General features: G+C 38.8%; 2 protein-coding genes across 3 annotated transcripts; one reads left to right on the forward strand and one right to left on the reverse strand.

Annotated features, from left to right (window-relative positions):
- Positions 1-9: 9 nt before the first annotated feature.
- Positions 10-8,467, reverse strand: RB195_016252 (uncharacterized protein; the record flags this gene model as incomplete). 2 transcript variants are annotated; one of them, XM_064207320.1, is made up of 14 exons in its annotated part: positions 10-28; positions 476-604; positions 2,539-2,733; positions 3,371-3,478; positions 3,704-3,815; positions 4,383-4,530; positions 4,592-4,672; positions 4,805-4,972; positions 5,042-5,151; positions 5,501-5,600; positions 6,066-6,166; positions 7,275-7,416; positions 7,731-7,793; positions 8,312-8,356. In XM_064207320.1, 14 exons carry the CDS (start codon positions 8,354-8,356, stop codon positions 10-12), a joined length of 1,521 nt encoding a protein of 506 aa, XP_064063200.1. The 2 variants fall into 2 exon arrangements, with proteins under 2 accessions (XP_064063200.1, XP_064063201.1); XM_064207319.1 differs by lacking the exons at positions 10-28; positions 476-604 and adding an exon at positions 2,476-2,505 and having other exon boundaries at positions 2,568-2,733; positions 8,312-8,467.
- A 3,811-nt stretch (positions 8,468-12,278) lies between these two features.
- Positions 12,279-18,217, forward strand: RB195_016253 (uncharacterized protein; the record flags this gene model as incomplete). Its single annotated transcript, XM_064207321.1, has 11 exons — positions 12,279-12,341; positions 13,064-13,208; positions 13,267-13,483; positions 13,548-13,708; positions 14,061-14,172; positions 14,289-14,487; positions 14,654-14,735; positions 14,822-14,991; positions 15,056-15,103; positions 15,160-15,216; positions 18,179-18,217. The coding sequence occupies 11 exons, from the start codon at positions 12,279-12,281 to the stop codon at positions 18,215-18,217; spliced, it is 1,293 nt and encodes a 430-aa protein (XP_064063202.1).
- Positions 18,218-18,435: the final 218 nt, after the last annotated feature.

Raw genomic sequence — 18,435 nt, forward strand, 5'->3', positions numbered from 1 at the left:
CGGCTTGCCTCACGCCCCGTATAATTCACTGATAAGATTTCACTGATAAAATACAGTTACAAATGACCTCTTAAAGTGCTAAGTACCTGCCTTATCACTGTGTTAATAATCTTTTTTAAAGATAATTCGAGCCTGATATCAGATGAAATGAATTGATCATTTCAGTAAGGTCCCGTTTAGTACGGATTGTTTTTGTCGTTTTTCGACTCTGAGAGGAGTTAAGTTCTCTTCCCAGAAGTACGACTTCTTCATCCTTTCTTCTAACAACTTTTCCTTCTTTGGAATGGTTCATGAAGACACTTTATTAGTACATATGAGTGCTTGCGCTTACGTTTATCCCCGAAGAATCCGATACGCGTTCGAGTAAAGCAGAAAAGCGCGTAGGTTGCTGCGGAGACAAACTAAGTCTCGGCGACCATACAGTATAATACAGTAACATATAAACATCTGACATAAAAAAATAACGAAACCGTGCCTGAATATGACGTGAGATAGTGGATCCACTGCGTACCAACAGTGGATGGTTGCAGAACATTTCCGAACTGGGCCCAACGTTGCCTGTTCTGGTGCGATCGCTCCAAACAGTCGGTGGGTGCATTTCTTGCTGAACAGAGAGGGACATATTCTCAATCTTCCCGGGAAAATGTCAGTCTGTGCAAAATTGAAGAGGAAATTCATAACAGGTTGATTTTTCTGGTGAACTGAAAAAGTATTAAACCAATGTGTTCCATCAAAATTGGAATGTTCATCGGTGTCTGATTTTTGTGCGTCCGGTGTGTCCGAATTCTTCTTTCACTAACATTCCAATCTTTTCAGATCACACGTAAGAACCTATCGACCTTTAGTCAACTTTAGAGCTTTCTGTGTTCTTCAACCTCCCTTTGACTTTCCAATTTTTGTAATTATAATTATAAAAACAGCATTGATTCTCATGATCATAGTTGGTACTGATGTGACGATAATTGTACTGCAATCAGAGAAAGTATGAATTAGATGCGAGGACGTCAGTAGCCATAAATAATTTCATTGTATAAAATTGGAAATTACGATGTGCCATAGGTTGCACGCGGCTTTCTCACACGTTTTAGCCTCCAAATCTCTTCTTTTCAGGAAGAAAACAGTCTGGCAAAGTATTATCACCAGCCCACTTTCTTCGATTTCACATTCCTTCGTTTTTCTTTCACCACCAAGTTTGGAAGACAGAGGTATCAGATGAAAATAAAGATACTAAACAAGCCAAAATGATTCTGATTTTTCATCGCACTGATCGATATCTCAGGAAAGAATTCTCTAAAAAAACTTTTCGAATATAGTCCTGAAAAGATGGCGAAAACGTATCTAAACCAATAACATTTTATAGGAAGTTGGAGTTAAAAGCATCATCCCAAGAATCTGGAGTGGTACGGATTTCCGGTGGGACCGTAGATCGTAGATTATGGAGAGGAGGGTGAATCCGTTCATTTCTTCCTAATTGCCGTAAAAAAACGGCCCGGAAGGTACCGCTTCGAGCGTTCCGGCGCATTATTTTCCACAAGGAGTTCGATTAGAGCGCGCCAGCCTTGCGCACGCGCGCATCTTCCGAGCCGTTTTTTACGGCAATTAGGAAGAAATGGACGGAATCACCCCACTCTCCATAATCTACTATCCCGTGTACAAATACTCCACCTGAAATCCGCACCACCTCAGATTCGTGGTTTGCTACCCTTAAGGTTCATGGGAAGTTTTTTTATCTCGTGTATTATTATAATATAGATAAAAGTACTTGATTCTTGTTCGTTTGCTAGAGACATCTATTAGAAAACAAGAAGCATGCATAGCATGTACGTGGATCCTATGTTCCTAGACATTTTAGGGTTTTTTTTTCTAAATTCACACATTCTTTCACTCATTTGAAGACACATTTGAATAATTCTATTTGATTGTTTTGAAGAGAAAAGACCTCGTTTTTGAGTTATTTATGTAAGTGACATTCTAGTTGTTAGATTTCTGTCGGTATTATGATGGATGACCGGCTGGTGTTCATTGCAGTTGCGTATGTGACAGCACATCCATCATTCCGTAGGAGAGTTGGCCGTGGGACAAGTCCCACGACGAATTCCACTCATTCGGTGCGAAAATAGCGGCTTCCACTCGTATGTTACTCTGCAGAATATATTTACATGCTGTGTTTATTATTTGTACAATTTTTGCTATAATTATTTACTGATTAATATTCGATCATTTTTATTGAAAATAAGGTGCAAACACACGAGACCAGTTTATATTAATCATATGTGTGGGAGGAGTTCAGCTTGGGTTAGAAGAATTTCTTAAGTAATTAAAGTAATAATTAATTTAATAAGGACCAAAAAATGGAAACATTAGTTTTGATGCAAAAATAAAAGCATAACTTTAATTTCGAATTTAGGCGGCTAATTTCTAAAACTAGGAGTTATCTGATGAATTTCTCCCTCCTCCCTTCATTCTCTCTTTAATTTACCCACAAAAATTCTCCTCAAACATAGTCTAAAAAGTAGTATAATAGAAATAATCACTAACAAAACAATACTGGCAAGAAATACGATCACATCAACGCTATAATACTGTAGAATGTTCAGATTCCTCCCGTAGACGTCCAATTCGTCGATTTTCCCATGTTTGGTGGAGAATTCTACCGTTGACAACAATCTTTCCCTCAATGAGAACGGTTTGTTGATCATCAATGAGGATAACCGCTTTGCTCGAATCGCGTAACTGTAAAGGGATTTTTTTAGTTAATTTATATTTAGTCTGAATATTGACCTTTAATTAATGTTTTTTTATGCTTCCTCGGCGTGTCCCAGCGGTTTTTTCAGCGATAACTATTAAAATGTATCCGTAAATAACTTATTTATGTACATACATAGCTACATTCTTCTTATCTGCGCTGCAAAAAAACATTTAAAAAATTTTTTAATCTAAATTTATTTATTTTTTATTTATTTATAAAAAATTTTGGTTTAAAAAATTTCTAACATTTGAATTGGATAAGCTGAAGTAAAGCTCGATGCTTGGGGTTGACCGATAACTTCCGATGTACCAAGCCAGCATCCTTAACCTAATTGACTACCTCGGTACCAGTTTATTGGCCCTGGAAGATGGAGGGTTTAGTTGGCATACAGCGGTTTCGAACCATCTGTCGGTCGTGCATGCGCTGCGAAGTACTACCATCCACTCTTGCAAACTTCTATGCAAATCCGTAGCGTACGCAGCTAAGGATTTTTGGAAGGACGCTCAACAGAAAATATGAATTTTCACATTCAAAATGTTCTCAAAATTTTTATTTTCTTGACTTCCTTCTAGGTCTTACTATCATTTTTCGTTTATCCCTGCTACCTGCGAGAAACCGTACCTATCATCGGAAAGAATTTGGCGGAGAGCCGTCACGAATGTTTCGCTGTTAAGATCCTCTTTCATGATAACGATCGTTGTGTTCTTCGCCTCCACAAGTCGTGCATTTCTAGAAACAAAACAATTTTACAGCGGTATTACACAAGCACAGTATCTTATTTTTAAAGATATCGTTCTTATCTTTGTTTTAAGATGTCATATTTGAAGTAACGTAATAAATAAAATCCAGTATTTTGCAAAGAAGACTGTAGAAGGAATGTTTACTTTTGTTCGATGTTATTTATTCACGATTATTCAAGCATTTAAAATTCCTCAGGTAAATCCTTCCACTCACCTCATTTGATCGCCAAAAATAGGAACAAGTATAGACGGTTTCCCACTTCTTGTCACTTCAAGTACGCTATTCATTCCAGCATGTGAAACGAAGCACAGAAGATTGGGATGTTCTGGGGAAAAAAATTTTCCTTTAACAGAAGTACATGTTCAACCTTTTTTCTGCTTTTTTTTCTGGAATACGTGAGGCTATGTGTAAAAGTACGGTTCCATGAAGCTTCTACAGTACAACCTCAACAAACCCTATCCACATAGTTAAAGGGATCACTCCACGAATCTGAGGTGGTACGGATTTCAGGTGGAGTATTCGTATACGGGATGGGAGACTATGGAGAGGGGGGTGATTCCGTCCATTTTTTCCTAATTGCCGTAAAAAAACGGCCCGGAAGATACGGCTTCAGGCGTTTTGGCGCACTACTTTCTACAGGGAGTTCAACTGGAGCGCGAAATCCTTGTGCGGCGCCGCATCTTCCGGGCCGTTTTTTACGGGAATTAGGAAGAAATGGACGGAATCACCCCCTCTACATAGTCTCCCATTCTGTGTACGAATACTCCACCTGAAATCTGCACCACCTCAGATTCGTGGGGTGATGCCTTTAATGTATAATTGGCATAGGGGTTTTCTTTCTGGAACGCAGTCCTCTTGAATTGAACGAAAATATTTCCCGCGTAGTTCTGACCGAGAAGCGATTGCTGTGGCAACCAGGTGAACGTGTGCAGATTCGGTATCGTGGGAACGGTATCGCCTGGATCCAATTTCCATAAAAAGGTAATCTGTGGAAACGTTCTTGCTACGTGCAGAATAGCTTCTCGGAAGTAACTGGGCATCTGAAATAGGGCTGCCCCTTATCAGCATCCTTGCAAAGACCGCGAAGAAAATTTTAGTCACCTCTGCGGTGGGCACAACCGATCCGAACGAGATGTACACTGCTCCAGTCCGATCCTTACGATCTAAGAGTTCCCGGAAATCCTGGAAGTGCAGCCAGTAAAAAAGAAGCTTACATCACTTTTAAGCAGTTTTATTGCTGAGAGTTCACCGCTGTTAATGGCGTAAAAAAGAAGCTTACATCACTTTTAAGCAGTTTTATTGCTGAGAGCTCACCGCTGTTAATGGCTCTTTCACGGGAAGCGCAATGCCTCCCACATGGACGACTTTAGCCGTGGTCGGACGAGCGAACTCCAGAAACTCGTCCGAATTTGTCAACAAGTAGTTAATTTTGCTGTAGTAGTCCTCTGGCCTTTGTGTGACACCATGGCGTGACCACATTTTCTGGAGTTTAACATTTTGGGTTAGCTGCAACTCCCACCAACAGTGAATTTCTTCAGAAGAAAATAATACCCTGAATCTGCTTCTTAAATGCATCGAAACACTCTTCGATATGTAGGTGACGATGAAGTTCACGGTACGCTCCCAGAAGTTCATTTTATCGGTGAATGGCGCTAGATATGCTGCAAGTCAGAAGTAAATTTAGTAATAGATTTCGGAAGAAGTTTGATTTGTGTGGAACTAAATAAATATTGTATGCTTCGATGTAAGACCGTTCAGCAAAGTTGGGCTCACTGGTTCTTCTGCACGTTTTTTTTTTCCCGTGCAGATGGAAATACACAACATTTCGTTCGGTTGTTATCAGTCCGCACACTATTTTTTCTAGGTTTTTGGTGAATCTCCGTCTGTTGAAGGATAACGGATAAAATGCCTGGCTAGTTATAGCTTCAAGAAGCTATAACTGCTGAACTTTCCACCATCGTTGGTTTTAACTCATGATAAACTATGGGAAGTGAAAATTGGCTCACTTACAAGGTACAAAACTTGGAAGTCTTGGCACATCAAAATAATCTGCAAGTGAATCCATCATTCCTATTGCTGAAGCACCTATCATATGGTCAAGTCCAATCCTCTAAAAAAAAATTTTAAGGAACTAAAAACTTTAAGACTTATAAAATTCTAAAAATATGTGCAACTATGCACAATTTCAACAAAAAAAAATTCTTCCTTTTAACGACACTAGAAAAACTAATAAAGAAATAAAATACTAGTAAATTTATTGCTAGTAAAATAAAACAGAAACAGGACAATATAGTACAAAGATCAGCAGTGCCTACTTTTAAAATAGCACTATTAAACCTGCATAATTTATTTATTTCCAATTCTAATTTTTCGACAAAATGGAGGAATAGGAGAGACTCAGGACCCTCATGGCCTCCTTGTAGAAGGTCATAGGAGGCTTAGGGAGGGAATTTTTGCACCTTTTACTCCGGGAACTTCCACCTTTTATCTTTTACTCCCCCAAAAACAATGCTCTCAAAGTTTCAAAAAGTTCCGTGAAGGTGTGTCATCTTCCAAGAAAACAATTTTAACTTACATTAAATAATCCGAATCCACAGCTAGAAATCATCTCGCTGATACCGACGTCGAAATTCTCGCTCTTCAGAGCGTCGATGGTTTGGTTGTAGCCGAGAAGTACTGAAAAATAAAACACTAGTGAATATGGCTACAGATTCCTTCTTTCCAATAACGTCTAATGGAGGAAACACTTAAAGGAGAACTGAGTTCCCAGAAGAATGGAGTTCTTTGAGATGTAAACAATTTTTTCTGTCGATATTATTTTTGCACGTATATAATATTATGTGGTGTAGCAGTTTCAGTATTATTATAAATTTGTATTGTTGTAGATTGCGGAACCTGGGGTGGTTCCGGCAAAAGACGGTGGAAGTCGTTCTCTACGACGAAGTCATTGGCCAAGCGCCATCCGTGTCGCATCCAACTGCGAGCGGTCAAAGATCAGTGATGTCTTTTAACCAACCTATTTAGATATAACTAATGAATAGGCTACTCAGGGGACCGGAGCTTATGCATAGAGGAGCGTTCTAACGTAGTACCACCTCAGAATCTGTACGATTCTCACGCCGTTTTTTACGGCGATGAGACGGAGATGAGCGGAACAACGCCGAATCCCGCAATCTACAACCCCATCTCTAGTTTTTCCTGGAGATTCCCTCACCACTTCAAATTCGTGGTATGTCGCCTTTAATTCACAGCAATCAGAGTTCCGCGCCAGAACACTCAACAATCGATCAGATCGATGGACGAAGATAATGACTATTTTTCTGAGTATGTTGCTGGTCGGATTATCTTTGTTGTTGAATAAAAATAAATGATCAAGTGTCTGGCGTTAATCAATCCGCTTGGGACCTGCGCCATCACGTTCACTTCAATTCAGCCGATGCGTCAAGTCAGTGTTTTATTCCTCCCAGAGAAGTCCGCTACCAATTTAACGACCCCGGGGAATAAAAGCTTTAAAGAACACAAGGGCGGATTCGAACCTCCGCTCGATCGTGCAGGAAGCGGAACCTCTAACCGACTGCACTACACCCGTCCCTGTTGTTCAATAAAAAGTGAAAATTTTGGAAAATTAGGAAAGAAACTTATGAGGCAACATAAAATATTCGCACTTGTCTAGTGCTTACTGGGATAAATTACAAAGTCTGTAATAGAAATCATCACTAATAAATGAATTTGAGATACAAATGTATAATATAAATTATTTGCTCTAAGCGTGAATTCAACTTACAATCACAGGATTGGATTTGTAGTTCCATGAAAGAGGTCAACATAGTGATTTGTCGCACGACCGCGCTGCTCTTCATATCCCAAACTTTTAAATTCTTCGGATTAAAGTCGCTAATCATTTTTTCTGGAAGTTCGAATAGTACCTGAATCATTGAGAATTGAACAGAAAAACTCTAGAACATTTCCAGAAACCTCATAAAAATCAGATATAAAGCAAATTAGCAATCAATCATTATTGAATATGGAAAAATCAGGGAAGAAAACAAAATAGGGAAAAAATGCGAGAGGATTCCATTAAAAGATAGAACACTAGAAGAGAAACCACATCTGAGGATCGTCGATAAACATTTCAAATGAGTTTGAGTTCGTAGTTAGAGCGTAATTTCCAATAAACTCCTCCCCCGCCCCCACTTTTTTCCAAGAGAAAATAGAAGAAAATTTTCACAAACGTCTGTACCTGTTTGGCTGACTTAGAAACAGCGTCGAGATAGTTCGGCATCCAAACAGGATGAAGGACTGTCTGGAATAATAAGAGCTCATTTTTGCTAATAATTTTAAAAATACAAGATTTCCCTGAGCGTAGAATGGTTACAGTGAGGGGCTGTACGATTAACTAATGATGATATGATGATTAATCGAGAGAACTTGTGCTTTCTGCCGGGGAGAATTTCTCAAAATTAAATCTGACTTAAACAGTGTTGGAGTCACCCATTTCCGTTCGTATTTTTAGAAAAAGGTGATGAAGAAAAAAAGACGCAGTCTCTTTGTTTTCCTTTTTGAAATTGTCATCTTCTCTCTATGATACGGATGGGAAAAATCGAAAATTTGACAACAAAAATCAGTTGTTTTCTCCAAATTTATCTTAACTTGTCACTATTTACTTATTTATGTAATTTTACCCACCTAAAAAATTTAACCAGAATAACTACAAAGACTCTAAATCAAAACTGACATTAACATTACATTGCACAAAACTTAGTAAATTTAATTAAAATTGAAACAGCAAAAATTAGAAACAGTAATTTCTTAGTCGTTTACCACATCATGTCCTTCTTCCTGGAGAATGTCAGCGATTCGACCCATAAACTGCATGTGTGAATAGCCCAATGGAGCAGAAAAGACCAGAATCTTGTAGGATTTGCAGGCGTGGAAGAGGAGCAAGAACAGAAATAGTTTGGTCAAAGATGACGTCATCCCGCTGTACTCTAGCTCTTAAAAAAACCTTAAAATATTATTGTTGAGGAACGTTTTCAGAACTTCTTTAGATCAACTAGGAATCGGGGAACATCTCAGCGAACGTTTATAGGCTAGAAAATTTAGGAAAAGTTAGGCTTTTTAAATGAAAACACGGTATCCTTATATCTTTTGTTTATGCTTGGTTAAAAGAATGGCTTCTTTCTGAGTTTTTTAAATTTAATCCGGCTAAAAAAAACAATTTAACCCGTGATAAGCAGCTCTTGCTGACAATCAACTTTGATTTCAAAAATCGGTTTTTAAAAAAAAATTTTGTAGGTATTTTCCTGGCACATATATTTACTATGATGAGATCAATGCCAGATTAATACTGGGAAAACGGCACGCATAGAGTGTTTGAGCGATGGCGGAAGCGACGCGGCCACCATGGTGGACATAAGTACAAACGAATATAACTGATATCCCTTTACATACAAGCACACGATATAAATAAAATACAAGATAAAAAACTAATAACAAATAATAGAAAAATAAATAATAATAATAATAATAATAATAACAATAATAATAATAATAGGAAAATGTTTAGCAGTTTCGCCTCTTTCTTAGGATAAGGATAAAGGGCAATGTTTCTGACGTCAATCAATCCGTTTGGGACCTGCGCCCCCAGGTTTACTTCAATTCAGAATTGTTTGAGATTTGCGAACGTGTAATTGGCCTATACAACGACTTGCGGTGGCTAGCCGATGCGTCACGTCAGTATTTTTATTCTCCCAGACAACCCTGGCACCAATTTATCGACCCCGGAGGGATCACGGGTTTGGTGAGCACTAGGGCGGATTCGAACCTCCGATCGATCGTGCAGACACGACGGAACATCTAACCGACTGCGCTACACTCGTCCTTTCCGACTCTTTCTTAGTTTTGATAATTTCCTCATCCAAAAATTTCGTGTTATTTTTTCTTATTTCAACAGAAAAAACCCTTGATGAGGTGTTATTGATGTTCTATTGCATATAAGGGTCCTCAGCCTTATTTGCAATAACGGTGTGAGGGTCAGTGTGAGGTTTTTAGGTTTCCAACACTTTTCTTTACAACCGATATCCACATAAATTAGAACTAAACTAGAATTCAAACTATAGAATAAGAACGAGATTCAGCGACGATCAAAATTGCTTTGAAAATAGAAATATACTGCAACAGTGGGATAAAATTGCAAAATCCTGTTTATTTTACTGCGATTTTGATGCATAAATAAAAATTGCATTGAGAGAAGTTCGACATTGTTGAACTACGTATAAAAGTTGAAGGGCTAAACAAAAATTATTATTTTGCAAATAAAAACCTAACTTAATCAATAACAAATAGAGGAAAAGAACAAAACTTATGAAAGAATATTTACCTCCGCGTCCGTCACAGTGTTGTAGTATGGGGCGTATTTGTTTTGATTTAGCACGGCATTATATCACCGTTGAACTCGATAGATAAGCGCAAGGGTTAGAACTAATGGTGGAAAGTACGAGGCAAATGTGTTTCTTTACTAAATTCCCGTTTTATTACTATTTTCATTAAATTCATTTCAAATTCGACTTTTAGTTGGGGAATCCAGAAAAATTGCTCCTGCAGTTGATTTGCGTTTAATTATCATCTGAAAGCCGGCTACCTATAAGACATACGAAAACAGCTCCATTTGATTATCGAGTGCTTATAAAAACAACTTTTAGATTTCGTTACAGGACCTTCAATCCTAATTTTGAGGAGAAGCGAATCAGGAACTTAGTCGGAGGTGAAAAAAAAAATAGAAAAATAGAAGAATAATAATAAGAAAATAGTAAAACAACTAACGTATGAGTGCTAAGACAGCGTCAAAAACATTAACAAAATACCGGAAGGAACCCGTTCTCTAATTGGTTGATTTGTTTTTGCGTTGCAATAAACAAGTATTTTGTTTTGTTGTGATGTTATGATAAATAAACAGCAAATGCGTCACTTCTGCTCAGGACCAAAAGGAAAACGTTCTTGCCGGCGCCTCACACAGCTGCAGCCCTGGAAAGTTTTTACCCGATAGTGAAAATACTGGAAAATTTTTAAAAGCAGCTGTGATCGTATCATTGTAGCCATGGTCTCCTTCCAAGCAGATTTTTTAGTTCATTTTTTTAAAATCGCTCTTATTTCGGTCCATGGACAAGGGTATATCGATCCCGGGTCATCTTTGATTGATAAAACACAAATGGTTGTGGTGCATTTGCGTAACTATCGAGCGTTCACGTCAGGTCAAACCGATCCGTTACGGTATCGATCGAGAACAACCACACGTCTGCCGCTAATCGATCAGTGATTCCTTCAAAATAGAAGAAATCATTTCTTTAGTGCTTTACAATCGTTATTCTCCTCCTGCTTCTCCATAACGTTTAGTTTTTCTTTCTTGTTAATATCCATTACGAGAAAATCTCCGCTTGTCACCATTTCGAGGAATTTCTCTCAATTTGAAGATGAATATCCTAATGATGAAGCTCTGAACAAAGAGAACACAAAAAAAAGTATGAAACAAATTTGTGTCTCAACAACAATGGGTCCCGGGACGAAATTGTGAAAGCAAGCGAATTCATGCAGCCACAATATGGGGGCTTTTTGTGCTGGTTTTTACTATCCTCTACTTATGGGAAAGTATCTATACCTTACCTTAATAAATGCTGAAGTCCTAACATCTAATTCATCCTTTAATGCAATTATTGTTGCTATTATTGTTATTGTTGTTGTTTATGTCAGTGTTAATGTTATTTCTATCTCAACAGGCTACAATAAAGGTTTTCTCTTTTTCTTTCCGTTTATCTGTACACATTGCGTACCAAAGCAGGCAAAGGGGCAGCAGTAAATTATATGAATGTTTCGAAATCTTCCCTTAAAGTTTTTTTATTTCTAATTTAGCAGTTTTTTCTCAACTTCCATACATTTTTACGGTCATTCTTAGATTTTCACCTGGTAGTAACGCGGATTGACTAGGGACTGTGACCTGCTTAGTTTCTTTTCTTTTTTTTTTGTTTCGTCCACAAATATATACTATATGGACAATATCAGCTTGTTCAATCTATTCGAATCCATATGGATGTAAGTACAGACGAAACTTTGGATTTTTCATGGAATCAGCGTTTTTAGGACGAAATTTTTTCTTGCTGGTATTTCTTGGCAACTGCATTCGTTCTTCCATGATTGTACTTCTCCGGAACGACCTTTATTTTTATTATTGTTTATTATTGTGCCTAATGAGATAAGATGGTGCTCCATCTTATCTCATTAGGCACAATAATCTCGTGTGGGTCTGAAAGGGACAGGCAACAATGGAGCGCAGCACGGGAGCCGTGGATTTTCGACCAGACATGTGTCTGTGTTTAGATCTGGGCTGGAACAATGATAATTAGGTGATTTGCCATTTTTCTTGTATTTAAACCACATTAGAGAGTGTTTTTTATGCATTACTTGTAAATTTCAACATATCCCCATGATAATTCTTAGTATTGTAGTCGGGTAAAAGCGAGACTCGGTGCAGTTACGTACGTAAGCGGCTGCACTCGAAGTGGGAATGGAGCAGCAATCCAATTGGGACCTTTGTCTCATTGCTATAGTCCGGTTGCACCAGACGGACGGTGATCAGTCCTCGATCGCAGCCACTTATATTTTCTCCATATTTTTGTTTCGGACGTTGACTATGTCGCCTCTTAAATGCTACGTTCTTGTGTTCTTGTGTTTGTTGTCATTTTTCAGTTTATTTTTCTTGTTCCGTAAAAATACAGATGATTTTATAGAGTGAAGAATGCCGCCTCCGGAAACGATGTTGAGAAAAAGCCCGTACAAGAGAAGCATAGATAGGAAATCGGTATGTGTTCGTTTCGAAAAAAAAGGTGTGGGACTTACGATTTCGGGACGCTTTATGGAACTTAGATGGTAGTTGATGTAAATTTTTAAATCGTACAACTAACACTCAGTGAAACATTAAGAAGCAGCCATTTAAATAGGTTTCTTTTTTTAATATACGCTATGCCATATATATACCAAATGGATTCTTTCGAATGTATAATTGGTCTGATCCATTCGAATATTAGCTTTCATAATGACCAGCTTCCGAAAGATTTTCTGTTTGCACAACTTCTTCGAATGCTCGCATGAATTCTTTCAGTTTGAGTATATTTGTCCCCAAATATAGAACAAACTAACAACACGTTTTATGTTTCTGTGTCCCTCAACCGTACATGGAGCTTCCGACGAGTAAAGACTGTAAGAAATTTATTTTGTGGTTATGGTTTGAGGGAAGGGGAAAATATTTTTATGTTGAGAGGGGGTTGCTATGTTATATCACCTCATTTATGTAAGTGAAAGTTTATTTATATGAGTGAACGATATCGGATACTGTAGTGTTGTGGTTTTTATTTAAGAGTTATAGTGCTTCAATTTGTTAGCGTTTCTAAAGGAGGAATTTATGTTGTTTTTTTAAACATCAATACACCTTTAAGATACCAGTTCACTTTGTTAATTCGTATTGCGGAAAAATCACAAGAAAAAAATAGTAGCATTGATTTGATTTGATCTTAGATTTTCTAGTGGGTGGCAACTTTTCCTGAGGAAATAAGTAATTTGTCTGAGTCCACCATCTTTATCACAAGATGTATGTACATTGTATTCTGTCATATTCTCGCCAGTCGGCGCCTGTTACCGACGAAAGTTTTTAAGAAGAGAACAATCGACGGTGAGTGCTCAATTACTATTTCCTTAATTTCATCGAAATATTGCTCTCGTGATCATAGGTGATGTTCGTGCATATGTGATGGACACGAATGAACTTCTGGGAGCTCGGCTCATGCAAAAGTTTAAAGGTGTCACCGATGCCGTGAAGCAAAGCTACCTTCACGAACTGATACTTGTTGTCAGTACATCGGAAGAGAACGATAAAGATGCGATAGAGACGTACATGTGGAGAATGCGTTATATCGCTGACGGTGATCCTGAAGCGGAGCTCATACAGTACGACTAACCTTCTAATTCATTCCGTTGATTCTCTCATGTATGTATAATTCATGTTGTTTAGTCCTGACGGCAGAATAATGGCGGCACTTCGTTTTCGAGGAATGGAACGTTTAAAGAAAGAACTCATTGAACTATTACTTATGATCAGAACTTTATGCCGAGAAACATTGGGTCCGTTACCTGCTGGAGCGTCGTCTGCGTTACGCATCACTTACAATCAACGTTAGCCTTACAGATTTTTCTTAGAAGTCGCTTTGTACATTTTTTGGTTTACGCATCGGCCCACATATTTATTTTTGTTTATACGTTGGCTTATATGTTTATTTTCCTAGGAATTCAGTTCTTCCCTTTCTGATAGCTAATCCTGTATGAATTCTTTTTTTTCGTGTTCTATTTCTTCGAATTCTTTTCCAAGTTAACTTTTGCCTCCACCGTGCTGTATATCGGTGATGCAATATATCCTACAGATCTGCAGCCAAGCTAAATAGTTGCTTACTTCAGAAATTGGTCGATTTCTACCCATTTTGTGCAAAACTGTTCAATACTGAGCCTTTGTTCTATTCACACTATTTAGGTGCTCCAAAAGGTTACCAAGCTCCCGGATTCTATCGTTCACCGGAAGATCCAGTGTTGAGAACGGATGCACAGGAGATTGAAATCGCGAAAATGCAAACAAAACATCACGGGTGATTTGTTTTCATTCAACTCTCAAAACCTGTTTGTATCCATAATGTTCACAGTTTTGTTTGTTAAACGCATTTTTGCGCATAATGTATTTTAAGGACAACGAGCCACTTTTTAGGGCATTACTTACGGTGCAAAGTGTCTTTATTGATGACGCCTACGCTGTAGGATTGAGACTCAAAGAAATAATGAAACTGGATGGATTGGACGACTCGTTGAACGAATCCTTTGAAGAAGAGAACGGAGCAGGTGACGATGTTCATCGTTCGTTCGGAAATGATACGATGGAGAAGATCAGCGGTGCTCCTGTGGAACAGGTTGTGGTTTACACAATTCCTTTAACTTAACATAATTTGACCTAAACGTTTTATTCACTGACGATCCAGTGGTTTCGTTATACCTCTGCACTTTTCATTGCTACTACAGTTGCCAAATTATACCTCCTACATGTGAAGTGACGCATCAAAACCAGTTTTCTGATAGGTTGATGTAGTCGAAGTGCGAGAAGGTGAACGTAGTGGATCCGAAAACGGAGATCGTAACCAAAGTCCAGCTCTGAACTCAAGTTAGTCATTTACACCTATAAACCTTATGCTTTGATCTGTATGCACATAGATAGGAAGAGAAGAACGCTGAAATTAACTCCTTCAGGTATGATTGGGACTCGTGGGTCATCGACAGATGCAACAGATTCTGGAAGCATTGCAGCAGCAGCAGCAGAAGTACGACCCAGACGAGGAAGACGTGGTAAACCAGCTGTCGTTAAGGTCTCAGAAGACCAGCCGATCATTGAACGAGCTGGAAGCCCTGTTATTGTTTCCGTATGTCCCTTACATAAAACTGCAATTCGTTGTTCAGATACGTTAGCGGAGGATTTGATTTCAGGCTTCACCTACAATGAGCGAAACACCGAATCGTGGACTACAAGACGATGTTAGTATATCTCATTATATCTACGATATGTGTTAGATCCAAACATTTCTTTTCAGAGCAGTTGTACGCCACCACCCGCAAAGAGAACACCCGGTGCAATCAAAACAGGAAAGGTAATTCCTTGTTTTTATGTGTATTATCTCTATGTAGTCGTCGGCTGAATTGCGCTTAAAGCGGGCGCGATATTTTCAATGAATATCCAACCATTTAAACAGGCGCAACCGCTCATATTATTCTTGCTCTGTAGATGTACTACCTGTATTGATTTTATGAATTGATTGTATGTCCCTGCCGTTAGAAAGTGAAAGGTTTTCAGTTAAACATCACCATCGAGAAGTGTTATATACTCGTGATTCTCTTAGATTGAATAGTAGATGGAATGTTGCGATCTATTTGAAGAAACGCGAAGCAGGAAACCATTCACTCGGTCCTTAGGATCTCTCCACACTTTTTCGCCACAAAAAAGGAACCCTCAAGACGGGAGATGGGCCTATTGACATCGATTTACATCAATTGACGGTTTACATAATTATTAGTTGGTCCGAAAGTCTTGCACCAGATTTCAAGACAGTTGTAACTTTATTGTCCATAGCTATCAATCAACAAAATAATGACCATCGTGATTCACCACATATGCTCAACGCTTCAGTAAACTACCACTGTTCCAGAAGTCCAGAACTCTGGTGCCTGCTTCAGAAATCTCACCTTTGGGTTCTTTCTGATCATCGAGTTTTTTCTCTCGTAGATGCAAATACAGTGAGCAAAACAGATGGTGGTCGGAGGGGACCAATTCATGAGAACAAACGGGGCGCAGTGGAGTTTCACAATCAAATTGTCTGGCGAGTAGACTTCATAAAAATGCCCGGCCTCATGGGAACAAAGTTTGCTCGCCAGACAATTCCCAAACTTTATTGTGAAGTTCTACCACGTCTTCCTTACATATTTCCCTGAGCTATTACCGTCTGATTACCATTTGTTATGGGCACTGAAGCTGCATCTACGAGAGCAAAAATTCGATGATCAGAAAGAGCTGGAAAATAAGATGTTGTGCTTTGTCAATTTGCAGAGTCCTGAACTTCTATAATTGATTGTGTAACGAAAAGTTGTACACATGTAGTGGATCATAATGTTCATTATTTTATCGATTGATATCTATGAATAATAAAGTCATTAATGTTTGAAAAAAGTGAAATCTGATTCCTTCGGACCAACCTAATAGTTTTCGTTTTCTCTTCAAAACATTCACACATAGCGAATCTTAAAGGCATCAGTCCACGAATCTGAGGTGGTACGGATTTCAGGTAGAGTATTCGTTTACGGGATGGGAGACTATGGAAAGGGGGTGATTCCGTCCATCTCTTCCTAATTGCCGTAAAAAACGGCCCGGAAGATACGGCTTCAGGCGTTTTGGCGCACTACTTTCTACAGGGAGTTCGACTGGAGCGCGCCAGCCTTGTGCAGAGCCGCATCTTCCAAGCCGTTTCTTACGGCAATTAGGAAGAAATGGACGGAATCACTCCCCTCTCCATAGTTTCCCATCCCTTACACGAATACTCCACCTGAAATCCGCACCACCTCAGATTCGTGGGGTGATGCCTTTAAATTTTTAAAATTGTTCATCTCTAGATTAGTTCCGTCTCCGCTCTAAATCAAAATCTACTTCTAGAACTGAACACATTACATGGTATTGTCAAGGGAGTATTTTGTAAACGAGCAATTCTCGCTGCTACTCGCTGTGTGAAGTAGCTTTTCTTTTCAGCATTAGAGCACGTAGATGCGAAGTAGCTAATGGAAATTGGAAACAGTAGCATTGCGTGAGGATTATTCTTTTACGTCAAGAAGAGGTCATCCTCACATCAGATCTCGCAACACTCTGCACGAAATTCCTCATTTGCTTCTTTTTTTGACCACGTTGTGTTGTTATGAATTCATCTCTTGGTATGCTTCGACAGTTGTAGTGCATAATATGCATGCCATCCGATTGGGGAATTCTTTCTACGTATCTAAATCACAAAATAACATTCGAAATTCTGTCACGATTTTCTTCAAGGTAGTTTTCTGCCTAGAACCGTATATTCTCGTCAGAATCTCACCATCCATGCGAAAAAAGGAGTGAAGAGGCTGCATAGGAAAATTCGGAATTTTCTCTGGATATCGCGATCACACCAACGAGATGGGAGATTAGGGCAATTTATGCCACTTGCGTCACTTGAGTGCATCTAGAGATCCGCAAAGTCCTCCGTTCGAGGACAATGCGAAACGGAAAGAGGAACTGGCTGACGCATGGATGCCGGCTCGGAGTATTTCGAAATGTTCTTCTAGGCGTTCGGAAATGTGAGAGGCTGACACCTACGTTCGTTATCAACAGCCAAATAACAACCACAGCACAGTACAGAAATATCATAAAACCTATTTTTTTGTCCTCGAGAGATGTTTGAAAGTAGACAGCTTGGTGAAGTCGAGAAAATGTATAAAATTTGAATGATAATGCGGAAAAACCTTGCGTAAACTCGAAAGGAAAATATCCTCATGGAATTTTCTACAGCTGTCGCACTCATATCAACTGAGCAGATTGGATTTTGCCACTACCTGAGCTTTGTAGTCACCATAGGAAACTGAGGATGTTTTGACTTAAACAGATTCAGATGATAAGTCGAAGAGAACAATTTCTTGCCAGGTGTATGTGTGTGTGACACATGGATAATGTCTGTAATCGGTGTAAATTGCTCTGTTGATCATCCCGATGCATCGCGTACATGCGAAGCGGCATTGTCTCGTTCGCCTTTAATCGTTTTCATTTTAAGTACGAATTCGACGATTAAAACGGTTTCCGACGTGGTTTATAGGGGCCGTAAAGATCTAGTTCGATCGCAGCTAGCATTTTTTTAGATCCTAAAATTTCTTATTCCTAATACTAGTTGGACATCTGTGATAAATTCTCGGTCAGATTTTTTCGCATTTCATTGATCTGTATGCCTTCACGTGCCTTTTAAGGTTTTACCTTGGAGTTTGTGTTTTTTTTTAACTGGTGTATTGAACTGCCATTTTAAGGGGAAATATTTTTACTTTTCATAGATCACTCCTAAAGCGGCGCCACCCAGGAAGAAGAAATAGGAACGAGGACAACGATGGTACACCGCAATCTCTTTGTTCTATCACTACTGCAAGTCCGACGTTTTTTTTTGTTTATTTGCTGCATTTGCCTCTGTGTATGACACAATTTAATCGTAGCCAATCGTATTTTATCCCTTTTTAATCCTCGTTTTTACTTCTAGGTTGAAAATGCATGTAAATATTTTTTGTCTAAGCTAGGTATTTTATGCTTCAAGCCG

The sequence above is a fragment of the Necator americanus genome, chromosome V, assembly GCF_031761385.1.
Source record: "Necator americanus strain Aroian chromosome V, whole genome shotgun sequence".
Lineage (NCBI taxonomy): Eukaryota > Metazoa > Nematoda > Chromadorea > Rhabditida > Ancylostomatidae > Necator > Necator americanus.